This window comes from Gymnoscopelus microlampas (genome assembly GCF_963454915.1).
Source record: "Gymnoscopelus microlampas genome assembly, chromosome: 5".
Lineage (NCBI taxonomy): Eukaryota > Metazoa > Chordata > Actinopteri > Myctophiformes > Myctophidae > Gymnoscopelus > Gymnoscopelus microlampas.
In genome coordinates this window covers 50,515,243-50,529,590 of record NC_139942.1, presented here as the reverse complement: position 1 = coordinate 50,529,590, position 14,348 = coordinate 50,515,243, and the positions used below count along the sequence as shown (strand labels likewise).

The 14,348-nt window shown below is 40.5% G+C and overlaps 1 protein-coding gene across 1 annotated transcript in view; it reads left to right on the top strand.

The window, feature by feature from the left end:
• Window positions 1-14,348, top strand: part of LOC311045160 (transmembrane protease serine 9-like) — a 72,701-nt gene that overhangs the window by 52,860 nt on the left and 5,493 nt on the right. Inside the window, exons 7-12 of the mRNA XM_084056970.1 lie at window positions 3,482-3,557; window positions 3,805-3,985; window positions 4,602-4,735; window positions 5,395-5,555; window positions 8,054-8,236; window positions 12,476-12,555. Coding sequence (XP_083913096.1) covers window positions 3,482-3,557; window positions 3,805-3,985; window positions 4,602-4,735; window positions 5,395-5,555; window positions 8,054-8,236; window positions 12,476-12,555 — 815 coding nt within the window. The remainder of the gene's footprint in view (window positions 1-3,481; window positions 3,558-3,804; window positions 3,986-4,601; window positions 4,736-5,394; window positions 5,556-8,053; window positions 8,237-12,475; window positions 12,556-14,348) is intronic.

Here is a 14,348-nt window from a genome sequence, read left to right as displayed (position 1 = left end):
ATAGGCTATACAGGGCTGGGTCCAGCTAGAATAGGCTAGACTAGAATGTTCTAGGTCTTACTAGACTCTAATAGGCTCTATTAGGCTGTACTAGGCTCTTGTCAGCCCTGTAGCCCCTTCAGAAAGGCTGCCCTCCCGACATGCCTGGTGTGTACACCAACGTCACTAACCTGCGTACCTGGATGGACCAGACCATGGCTGCCAACTAAACTGTAAACAGCCGTTACTCTAGTAGTTGTCATCAACACAATCAATAATACAGCCAATGCAAATGCCTTGACGTATGTGTTCTTGATGCGCAACTTGTTTGCAGAGGTAAATGCTTATTGCTTGAATGAATAAATATTGAAATTGCAGTTGTGTACCAGTGGTTCCCAGTTGTCAAACAAATCATGGTTGTCAAATGACAAGGTGGCGTCAATGTGGGCTCAAATAGCTGCCTTAATTCTTTCATTGTTCCACTGGCATACCTCACATCATACCACCTACGCATGGTCTGAGACTTTCTCATCAACATCGAATACCTGTTCACCTTAACGGAAACCACAACTCTTGAAACTAACAAATGAGTGGGGCAGTGTGAATTAACACAGGATTGACCCTGGCAGCATATCAATAGTACAGGTGTGTGACCTGTTTATTAAGCTACTAGTATTTTTCAACCACATCTAATGAGACAAGACATCCGTTGAAAGAGTTTGGGAACAGACCTCATGAGACAAAAGACATAGTATACAACACATTTTTTTTTTATGGGAAAATGAATTGCAACAGCTATGCAGTAAGTGAAGAAAGGGAACTTAGAAAGACACTTTCTGACAAACCACAAATCATTTGACTAGACCTTGCCAGCTGATAGAGCTGAGAAAAAGGAACTGAAATCTCAGCCATATGTATTTGTGTACCATACATGGAACTAGATAGAGCTCTCTCATCATTATTCTACTGTAAGTATTTGTCTCATCAGCCAGAACTGCACAGTGATGGTGAAGAAAGAGAACTTGGAAAGACACTTGCGGACAAACCACACGTCATTTGACTAGATATTTCCAGCAGACAGAGAACTGAGAAAAATAAACAAACTAAGGAACTGAAATTTCTCTTTGCATTATTTGAATTAGGGGTTGGTAATAAGATGAAAAGGCAGTGGCTAAATAGATCTCATGTCCACAATGAAACTGTTGGGGCACAGAGGGGGCCCTTCTGTTCTAACCTTCTTGAAACACACACACACACACACACACACACACACACACACACACACACACACACACACACACACACACACACACACACACACACACACACACACACACACAGGTCCCTGACCATGCATTTAGTAATGTGGAAAGTGAAAGTGAATATTCTTCTTCCACAGAACAGTGCACTAAATGATCTGGTGAGCTATGATGATGCGTCAATGTTGTCAGTTACTGGGAAGTCGGAGGTCAAGAAATTCCTCTGAAAATCTCAAGAAGGGGAAGTGAGACAGTAAGTGTTGTTCAGTGAAGGTCCAGTTGGAACTCAGCATCATATCAGTGTATGTGTCCTGACAGCCACAGATATGAAACAAATAACTTTGGCGTTCCTACTGCTCTGGAGCTCAGGTAGGACTGGTTTAATGATTCATTCAATGAAATTCATTGGTTGACGTGAAAGACACTAAAAGACAGCTGAAGAACCATGATTCAAGTAAAATAGGTGTGTTACATTTGCTTGACTGTGTGGGGTTATACTTTTTTAGACATGAAGACTGTGTGTCTGACTGTCTGTGTAGAAGAAAAGAGAGCTAAAATTCACGAGTAGAACCTGAACATATTTAACATTAGTCTGTGCGTGAGGTTTATTTTTACGTATAGTTTGGTTAGTCCTGGCATCTAATCCTTGCCTTCTCACTTAAGAGTATTAAGTAATTAAGGATATTTAGAAGAAACCTGACAAGTGTGACAACATTCAATTTCAAGTCATTTTAAGTTGTATTGCTCTATGTTTTCAACAGGCACAGATACAGCATCAGTCTATGTACATTCCCCTGAAGAAGTGACTGTCCACAATGGAACCACAGGCAGACGTGGGTAGAGTAACCAATAACTGTACTGAAGTATTTGATGATTTATATGAGTTGATGATTAATAGTATTTATATGACTTATTGTTTAAATAACCATACCATAATGTCTGAAATATAAAATTATAAATCCTTGCATAACAGAAATAAACTAAATATAAAATAATGCACTTGCAAATTCAAATATGACCTGAAAACCATATCACCTGAATAAAAGAACAAACAATCTATTTACAACGTATGAGAAAATATAAAACAGGGGGTAAGTGGTTAAAGCTCTGTAATTCTATAATATGTTTACTAAACACTTATATAGTGCATTTTCACCACATACTAAGGGCTGAAACGTGGCACAAACACTGGTCAGGGGTCTGCCATCAGAATAGCCACACCAGGTGCCACACACACTGAAATTAAATTAATGATATCTATCGTTAGGCCTATTATAGCTTTTAGAAAGCACAACATTTCACTGTGTGTGCGTTTGTAGTATTTTAATATTACGTCATTTTACAGCAGGCACAAATTAGCCGCTCACTACACGTTGCTTTGCAGGCAGCCAGTGTTGCCAGGTTGCGAGATAAATAAGCAGCCAGGTCTATGAAAACAAGCCCAAAACAGGTGCCAAACAAGCCCAAAAGTCGCTTGTAAAAAGCCGACATGGCAACAAAGTGGTTGAAAGCGAAAGTAACTGAATGAAAGCTCCGTTCCATTATCAGTAATAGCACTTCAGTTTTTTGAAGTCTTATTGCTGATAAGTTATTTCTGCTCACGGAACACAGCTCACGCACACGCACACACACACACACACACACACAACCGTAATAATTTTCTTTGTGTGCACAGCACTTAATGAAAGTCCTTTAAGTCACGGTTTTATTTCAATCAATATGGACTAACTAAATTGTTGGTAGTGTTATGGCCTTTGAAGCAACAGACGGTTTTGTTTTTGTTAGTCTGGTTAGTTCATACAGGACTTGGACTATAAGGTCAATCAAGTCCCAGCCCTAATATATATACTGTATATGCATGCATGCATAATGTATATGTATGTATATGCATGCACGCACACATGCAAGCATGCATACATATATACATATATACACACAGTATATATACAAACACACATACATACATACATACACACACACACACACTTTTGCTTCAGTGCCTATTGGGGCTTATAAAAGCCACGGGTCACCAAATCTATCTGTACCCTCCGAAACATAACTTTGTTACTGCTGAAAAGAAGACGATGATGATTCATTCATTCATTAGTTTGTTGATTCATTCATTCATTCCATAGCATGTATGATTCTTCAAGTATTTGAGCCTTTTGTAGCCTACTTTTCTCTTTGAGTTATTCAGCCCACAATTTGATTGTTAATTGATATTTCTTATTTTACATTTTCAGTACACGCAACCTTGTAATCCTGGGCCAGCACAATCTAAAACATACACACAACATCCAGAAGATGAGAATTGGAAAGGTAGGTGGTTTGTTTTATATGACATGATACACAGACACAACATTATGTTGTTACATTTGTTATCAGAGTCGTCTCCATTACCTGCTCGCAATTTTGCATGTTTTTTTTGCATTCCTTATTATGTTTGTGGCTACAGATTGTAAAACATGGTTGTAGCCAGACATTCAATCTACAAAACAAGCAGCAACAACTATCTTTTTGCATATCTCTCATAACAGCTAAGATTAATGTATAATTTCCCTGGTAGGTCTTCAGTCACCCCAACTTCAACCCCGAAAATGCTGACTATGACATCGCACTGATAAAGCTGCAAAGCCCTGCCCAGATGAACAAGCATGTGTCCCCCGTGTGTGTGGCTGAGACTGGTGACATCTTCTATGGTGGCATGAAGTGTGTGGCCACTGGCTGGGGCCTGACCCGCTACGACCGTGAGTGAACGACAGGAAACACACTTTTCCTACTTCACAGAAAGGACCATTTCACCAGTACAGTGATTTAGAATACAGTAGGGTGTGTACACGTGGCAAGTAGGCTACTGCAGAGCAACTTAATAGAGCAGATTCAGCGTTCAACATTTAGAATCAATCGACAATTGTCAAATATTATTATTATTATCAGTGTGAAACGTCTTGTTCAGAATATAAAACAAATGTGTAAACAGCAAAGCTTCAAGATGATTTTATGAAAATGAGTTACTCGACCTATTCCACATTTCTGGTTATCACCTTGAAATATTAAATGCCTTCTCAAAAAGGTTAACGGTAAGAGGTTCAAGGTTCTGTATTATTACATCTTGTGTACACGTACATCCTCAGACATTATGCAAAAATAAGTAAGGTAGCCACTAACTATTTAACAAGACTGTGTGCAATAACGCCATGGCTTCATGTGGATCTAGGATTTTGTGTGACCAGTCTATGACAATATGACAACTATGACATATCTTTGACACATCTATGACATACTATATCTGACTATAACACATCAATGACATACCTATGACTTATCTATATGACATACTTTATCTATGTATTTTCTTCCCAGCTCCCATGAGTCCTGACAAGCTCCAGCAGGTTTGTGTTCCCCTCATGAGCAACGGCAAGTGCAACAGTTACAGCATTGGAGAGATCACTAGTCGGATGCTCTGTGCCGGAGCTGCTGGAGCTGACACCTGCCATGTGAGTGTAAAGAGCAAATATATACTCCTTCCAAACATCCACACTTTTCTTCAGAAAAGGGGAGGTGATATAACTACACATTGTCAATCCGAGCTTCAGAAAGACGGTCTCACAACTTTTCCTTGGAACCTGTGCATCTGATGTTCTGACTCTTTTTCCGAACACATGCAACACAGAGGACTAGTTACTCTTCACAACCAAATGTTCCTTTTTTATTTTTCTTACTCAGCCTGTGAAGCCTTGTATTAATATAATTTTTTTGGTTGTGTTGCATTACTTCACAGACGAATCCAAAAATAAAGAATACTTGAACCTTTAGCCACTAGTGTCCCTATTTTGAAAAAAAATATTGTCGACTTATTTTCAGAAATAGCCAGTGTTAGGTAAGTTACTTTAAACAAGTAACTACTTATAGTTACTAGTTACTATTCTCAAAAAGTAACTAGTAAGTTATACTATTACTGCATTATAAAAGTAGCTATATGTTACTGGGAAAAAAAAGCAACTAGTTATGTCACTAGTTGTTGCAAAAAGTAGTGCCGTTACAGAAACCCAACACTGGAAAAGCAAGCTTGAGCTGAAAGATCTGCTCTTTTCAAAAATTATTTAGCAAAGTGTTGTGGTTAAGTGGTTACAAACACAACTGCTTGTTCTTTCAGGGTGACTCTGGTGGTCCCCTGGTGTGTAAGAAGAATGGAGCCTGGACCCTGGTTGGTATTACCTCCTGGGGCATGCCAGACTGCAATCCCCGCATGCCTGGTGTGTACTCCAGCATCACTGCACTGCGTGCCTGGATGGACCAGACCATGGCTAACAACTAAACTGTAAACAGCTGTTACTCTAGTTGGCATCAACACAATCAATAATACAATATATGCAAATGTCTAGGCGTATTTGTCCTTGATGTGCAACTTGTTTGAATGGATAAATGCTTATTGCTGAATAAATCTTGGAATTGCAGGTGTGTGTACAGATGTGTACCAGTGGTCAATATTTTGTTCTTGGAGCCTCTTCTTCTCAGAGAAGCTGTGTATTTGATTTGCTAAATATACTGTATTCATAGCGAGGATCTAAACTACTACTTCCTGCAACATTGTGTCAAGAAAGTCCAAAGGTTCCTACAAGATGTCTATGGTAAAGACAGGGTGGTAAACGTATATTTCACTGTGAAACAACTATTTACAGAGAAACACGTCAGCAACAGATCAGGATCACTTCAGTGTTAAATGTGGGGGGCTAAGAGAGGGGCTAAAAGGCTATGTACAAGGAGTAAGAATGTTAAAGGCTATAGGTAAAGGAGTAAGAGTGTTAAAGGCTAGGTAAAGGAGTAAGAATGTTAAAGGCTGGGTAAAGATGCTAGGCATAGTATAAGTGGATAAGTGTTCCATGATTGACAGTGATAAACAGGTCAGGATAAAAACGATAAAGACACATCTGGTAACGGTTGCTTTAGCTAAAAAAAAACATCACATAAACATGAGGATATATCATCAGCCTCATCAGCATTGAGAGCCGGTGTGCAGAACTACTGAACTTGAATGAATTCGTTAAACACTGTCCTAGACAGCATAACAACCTTTAGCTGGTTTAAAAGTCCAATAATGGATTGTTGCCCAGAAGTCACTCGGGGCAACAGAGAGTAGCCTATACTTGGGGTCAGTGGGAGTGCAATACAACCAGTAATACTCCAGGTGGCGCCACAACACAAATAAGCAGGACTACATCTGAGAGGAGGTCAGGTCAATGCATTTTACATGTATGATGTGACAGTCTGTGCTGCTAAAACCAGTAGGTCTCCACTCCTTAGTCCTTACACCCTTTGAAGGGACATTCTTAGACACATTTAAAAGCATGATGTAAATGTATTAATTATAAGATTAATTGGGTACGCTCGCATGCGCGCGCACGCACGCACGCACGCACGCACGCACACACACACACACACACACACACACACACACACACACACACACACACACACACACACACACACACACACACACACACACACACACACACACACACACACACACACACACACACACACACACACACACACACACACACACACACATACACCACAGTCTTATAATTATACATAGTTTAAGGGGTGTTAACTTGCTAAAGATGAGAAGTGCACAGAGCCTCTTTGTGACGAATATCAGTAACATAATGGTACTTCCTCTTTCCATCTCCCTTAACACGTTACATTTGAGGACAATTCACAATTTAACCCCAGCATCTGTATTCTGTGTAAAACGTTCAAAAAAATTGCATAGCTACAAGCTCACAAGCTTGTAGATCGGCTATGTTCAGCAAAGATATTTTATGTATAGAGCAAAAACAGAAATGTCAAGGGCTTGTATAGCCCTGAGGGACTCCGCTCAACATTGTATGGGATTTAAGTGGTTAAGTCAAAGTGAACAAAGATTTTAACCTGCGGCCACAGTGGCCTTTGTGCCCCGCCCGCACTGTCCCAGTTGATTTCATCGTGTTCGCCTCTGCGCTATTATATTCATGTTTAATACTACTCTACAGAATAAGGACTGCAAGGTGTGTTAGAGCTGTTTATAAAGTCATGATTTAGGTCACATATTTAGGTTCAACATTATAAATATATTCGTTAATCATCAAGGGAGGAGAAAATAAATGTCAGCAGTTGGTTACTGAGGGTGTGTTTTTCTCAACTTTTCTAAGTGAAGCGATCATTTTCGGGAACCTAAGCTGACCAGTGACCACAATGTCAGGGTACATAGAGTCACTTTTGTCCCTTCGCTTTGTCAATTCTAATTACGCAAAGGTGTTAAAACCACCCTGTTCAAGTAAAGCACCCGCCTTTCACACATACATCATGTCAACATGTTTACAGCAAACGGCTAACCATAAATGCTTGCAAGTGTTGATGTTACTTGCATGAACTTAGAGAGGCCTGAGTGATATGAGGGCTGCCAATTTTTCAGAAAAGCTTTTATTGAGAGTTGATCGTATAAGTGTATGCCACCATTCAAAAACTAGAAAAGTGCAATCCTTGGAGCGCAGATCTACCCCAGGCCGGGTTTGCCATAGGGCCTGGCGGAAAAATAGATGTGATACATCTTGATCACAGCATGCGCCCGGAGATAACGTGTACCAATTTGTGTGAATTTGGACGAAATCTGTAGGCGCAAAACTGGTACAAAATGGTGGAAAACCTAGACTGGTACAAATGGGTGGGGCCTATTTGGAGAGTTGCAACATCATCCAGGGGAAAAACAAAACTTTCATTGTATGACCTACGGGTTCAAGAGTTTTGTTCAAGAGAATTCTTCCTGGACCTAGTGGGAATGCACAAGCAAATTCTCCCGCCGATCGGTCCAGCGGTGCCTCAGATTACCTGTTCATAGACGGATGGACAACCAAACAATTGGACAGGAGCGAAAACATAATCTACCTCCAACGGCCATCCGGACCAGGCAGATGTCAACATGTAACGATATCAACAAGACCACAAACTGGATCTGAAAAATAATCATAACAAATAACCTAGCAAAACAATTAATAAGCATATCAAAAGTACTGATCTATATTTTAGGAAGCTGATTTTATAACCCAGATAGCAGAGGAATGTTGGGAGGTCATTGGCCCACCAACTTACACTGTCGAGGGCCTGTGTGAGGCACGAGTTTTAATCAGGGGTCCTCAATAGGGGGTCCGGGACCCCTAGGGGGTCCTCAGAGTAACTACAAGGGGTCCGCCAAATCTTTGTGTGATGGGGAACATCAGCCAAAAATAGCAGATCTACAAGCATGTGGAAAGGCTATTTTCGGAGAGTTGGTGTAGAGAGGGAAAAAGAGCAGACCAATTACAGAGCCAAAGTTCAAGTTGACTAAATATTGAGTGTTTAAAAGGTTAATGTCTGAAAATTAACAGATCCAATTTGGATTTAACGTGAATCCAACATATTAATAGAAAAGGTACTGTATGTCAACTATGAAGCTATCTATGAAATCTATACAAAAGTTGAATCTGAACACAATTTTATAGGCCCACAGTATGTAGTGGGGGTCCCTGCTCCATCTCTCTCTCAGGCTCAGCTATGGGGTCCTTGGCCTGCAAAACGTTGATGATATTTAATAAGTAGTCCATACCCGTGCCGCGCACACACGCGCACGCACACGCACGCACACACACACACACACACACACACACACACACACACACACACACACACACACACACACACACACACACACACACACACACACACACACACACACACACACACACACACACACACACACACACACACACACACACACACACACACACACACACACACACACACACACACACACACACACACACACACACACACACACTCTAGAGGCCGCAAACATGACCAACATGACCACAACTTTACACCGTTAAGCCAGCTCTATATATTCTGCTGACATTAATTCTCTCTTAATTGATTGAGAGTTCACAGAAATGCTAACAAACAGCTTACATTTGGGAGAAGTGAAAAAAATTAGTTTCCTCACTCCTTGCATTATGCCAATGGACACAATGCACATGTTCAAGTTCACATTGATTGGTCAACCCACTGAGGAGAAGAATGGAGGTCAGAAGAACAGAGAGTTTTCTTCATTTTATATAAACAATAATACAGTATGTGTAGTGTGTAGCGTGCGTGCATACTGCATAGGTCCCACACACGCACGCAAGCACACGCACACAGGCATGCACACACACTCACACAAAAATGTGAATGGGTGAATGTAATGAATATAATGCACATTGTAAAGCGCTTTGGCAAAAGGTGCACCCTTGCACCCTTTACCATTTAAAAGTCATTATCATAATTGTAGTTCAATTTGGTTTTGCCCTTTTTTAAAAAAACATGATATATTTTCATCTGGTTTGATGAGAAAGATGTGACTAACAGCTTCAGTTAAACCACCAGCTGATACAGAAAGCACATGACAAACTGAACCTGAAGCTTGATGAGAAAGAGGCAGAGAAAGATGAAGGAACTAGAAAAAGTGCTCGGTGGACAGATCCGTCTTGATCACTTGACTATAGAGATAATGTGCACCGATTTGCATAATGTTTGGAGACAATTTGTAGGAGTAATATTAAAACAATTGTTTTGCAAAAATCGGCCTCCTGGTGGCGCTATAATAGGGCAATGTTTAAAGGGTGGCATTTGTTGCTTAACAAAGTGCAAATGTGCATGCATAGTTTCACCGCAAGCGGACACTTTATTCATGATTTGTGGCATTTTGTCTTGCAAACTTTAGATGTCAATCGCCAATCAGGATGGAATATGAAAAATCTAACAGATCCGTCTTAATCACATGACTATAGAGATCATGTGTACCGATTTGCGTAACATTTGGATAAAATCTGAAGGAGTAATATCATTATTTATTGTTTACATAAGTCGGCCTCCTGGTGGCGCTATAAAAGGCAGATGTCAAAAATGCAGGGCAGAGGTTTTTCCTTGGCCTCTAGGGATTGCGCATAGAAAGTTTTACACAGATCGGTGCAGTTATGGGTAAAAACGCGAATCGGCCTGTTATAGCACCACCATGAGGCTGATTTTTCTGAACTGAAATTTTCAAGGAACATTTCATCCTCGGCCTAGAGGGGAATGTGCGTGCAAAATGTCACGGAAATTGCACACTGTGTTCATGATTTGAGGCATTTTGTTCCAAACTGCTAACTTTAGAAGCCAATCTTAGTCAACCAGGATGGAATATGAAAAATCTGAAAGACCCCTTTTGTTTAATGATTATAGAGATACTATGTACCGATTTGTGTGATGTTTGGACAAAATCTGTAGGAGTACTGCGCTATAAACGGCCCATGTGAAAAAATGTGGGGCAGAGATTCTGCTCTGGGATCCGAGGAGTGTGTGTGCACAGTTTCGCTGCGATCATGCCAACGGTGCCGGAGATTAGCTGTGCACAGACGGACACACAGAAACAATCTCGACCATGCCTTTCGGCTCCAGTGCCGCTCTGGTGGTCCGCGGGGACCCTGTGGACCACCATGGACCATCGGAGCTCCTCGCAATTTTCTACTTTTCTGACAGAACCTCCAGGGCTGAGGGCTGTCGCTCGGCTGCAATTAAATTCTGTATACCAAACTGTTTCAGTACTCTTTTGCAGCAGTGTCGACACCAGCCACTTGCTCTTCTATGATTCTTATCTACTCTGCCTCGTGGGAAAAGTGAAGAAAGCGGCTTGTATCTTTTTCGCTCTGCAGTCACACACACACACACACACACACACACACACACACACACACACACACACACACACACACACACACACACACACACACACACACACACACACACACACACACACACACACACACACACACACACACACACACACACACACACGTAGCAGCCCTGCCTCTCACTGTGTCTTACCACAGTCTTATAATTATACATAGTTTAAGGGTGTTAACTTGCTAAAGATGAGAAGTGCACAGAGCCTCTTTGTGACTAATATAAGTAACATGAAGGTACTTCCTCTTTCCATCTCCCCTAACACGTTACATTAGAGACAACTTCACAATCTGACCACTTAAGCCCCAGCATTTGTTTCCTTCCAGATTCCGATACCCATAACTTGTATATCGTCAACTTCTTAAACAAATGGCCTAAGTAATGTTTTGGGGGAAAATTATATTTTTGCCTAAGTCAGCTCCTCATGACACTGGCCACCTCTGGTAAAATCGCCTATCACCTAATTGAAAAGGATCTTGCTGTTCCCTCCCCTTTTAGTATAATGGCCTATCTCCCTAGTGTGACTTGGGCCAAAATAGGCAATTATTTTGTCCTAAGTCACATGTTTTTGTGACTTAATCAACTTAATCATGATCAAGAAATATCATATAGTTTTGTTTTGGATCAGTTTTTTTTTTTTTTTCTGAAAACATTTTACTTAGAAAAAATAATTACTTAGGCCATTAGTTTAAGAAGGTGACGATATCGGTCAATACAGAGTACCGAGCCGATAACGGTGTGTAATTTAAAAATAATCTATAGGACAGTGGCTCTCAAAGTGGGGTCCAGGGACTCTCTGGGTTCCTTAAGGGGGCTCCAAATGGACCCTTACGGGTCTGTAACTCTGAGAGTGTACAAATGGAACTCAATTTGGTTCCATTTGTACACTCTCAGAGTTATGGGGGTCCTTGAAGTTAAAAAGTTTGAGAACCACTGATCTCGGAATAAATAAATAAAATATAGTGCAGCTACAAGCTAATACAAACTAGTTGATAACTGTTAATGACATACTGCATCATCGTGTGATAAATTACATGGTATCAGAATGGCATATCGCCAATACCAGTATTTTAGGCAGTATATCTGCAGTATGGAATGTCTGGAATAAAGTTTGAATTGAATTGAATAGAAACCAAGTGTGCACCCTTGGTTGTGTTGTTGAAGGGGAGAAGAGAGCAAGTCATAAGGTAGTAAGTAAGTGTGTGTGTGTGTGTGTGTGTGTGTGTGTGTGTGTGTGTGTGTGTGTGTGTGTGTGTGTGTGTGTGTGTGTGTGTGTGTGTGTGTGTGTGTGTGTGTGTGTGTGTGTGTGTGTGTGTGTGTGTGTGTGTGTGTGTGTGGTGATGAGAGCTGACTTTCAGAATATCATTAAGAAAAATAAACCACTCCCTGATGAATACATAATGAGATATACAGAGATATAAGACAGAGTTGTAAGTGTTGTTCAGTGAAGGTCCAGTTGAGCATCATATCAGTGTGTGGGTCCTGACAGCCACAGATATGAAACAACTGACCCTGGTGGTCCTTCTGCTCTGGAGCTCAGGTAGGACTGGTTTAATGACATTCATTAGTTGATGTGAAAGACACTAAAAGACACACAGCTGAAGAACCATGCTTCAGGTGTGTTACATTTGCTTTGACTGTGTGTGGTTATATACTGTATATATATATATTTTTAGAGATGAAGACTGTGTGTTTCTGTAAAAAAAAAAAAAGGGGGCTAAAATTCAAAAGTAGAACCTGAACATATTTAATATTAGTCTGTGCGTGAGGTTTATTTGTTGTAATGTACAGTTTGGTTATAGTCCTGGCATCTAATCCTCGCCTCTTCACTCAGAGTATTAAAAGAGATATTTCACTTTCAAACATGTTTGGGATCATTTTATCGTCTACTCAGGCTTTTGTGAGTACCCAAGACAGTTTTTAAGTTGCTTGACTCAGTATTTAGATATTTGGTATTCATTTTGTCAGACAACCCTTCCTAAACAATTCCTTTGTAACTTCAAACTACACTAAATCATGATAGATTCATCGAAAACACCCGTCCTTGGTTCTGGTGACTCATACTGCGCTCCTAATACGTGTTTTCTTTTTCCATTACTTTTTTTTTTTTTTTGTATTTTACTTTTTTCATTTCCCCAAAAAATATGAAAAAATAATGAAAGAATGAATTGAAAAAGTATGGCCCCCTCACGCATTAGAAGGACAAAATCAGTCACCAGAACAAAGGATGGGTGTTTTCAATTAATCTATCATGATTAAAAGGGGGAGTTTGGAGTTACAATGGTTTGTATAGGAATGGGGTGTGTCTGATGAATGAATATAGTATCTAAATACTGATTATACAACAGGTAGTTCCGACCAAGCAATCTGATTGGTTGAAATAGCTTTCTAGCCGTGCTTCAAACCAGCATCATAGCACGGGCCTAATCACATTAATAAATCACTCCGCACTGCAGTCGTCCGCACCTGATTAGACCATATATGGCACAGCTGTGCTGTGAAGTCACGCTGTCCCACGGTAGGAAAACAAACAGACAGTAGCCTGACCCACCGCCGCCACCGGAGAACAAACAGCTATGCAAAATGGACTATGTTAATTTTTACTTATTTGGTGGACTTACGGTTGATCAATGGTTAGAAGGTTATAAATATCCTCCTGTGTAAAGTAAAATTACTACCATTTCGTTAACAGTCCAGTGTATGTTATACTTTATCGTACGAAGGTATCGCATGGCGAAAATAGCCGATCTACAAGTTCACAATGCGTCGCCATCGCGACACGTTGTCAGCTTGTAGATCAGTTATTTTGGCTACGTGACACGGTCGTACGACGGAGCATATAGCCTACTGGAATTCATTCCACTGCGCAAGCATTGATAGCTCAGCTGTGTTGATGAGACGGTGCCCCAAACTCAAAGCACTGCTACAGCCTACAGGGACTATTTAATGTCTCTCAGTCAAAAAGTATTTTCTTTACAGGGAAACGGACAATAGCGAAACATTTTTATTATTAATTGCCCCACAATATGAATACATTTGGATGTGTTTTGTTGGTAACTGTTGTATAATCGCAATATTACACTCGAGGGTGTGCTTTACCTTACATTATTGGCACTTCAGCGATGCTCGCGGAACTCGGCTTCGCCTCGTTCCTGACCGCATCACTGGCGTGCCAATAATGACGGTAAAGCACACCCTCTCGTGTAATATTGCTTAAATTAAGCAACTTAAAAACAGATCAGGGTGTTCACAAAAGCCGGAGTAGACATTCAAATCACCCCAAACATGATTGAAAGTGAAATATCCCTTTAAGTAATGAAGGGATTTTAGAAG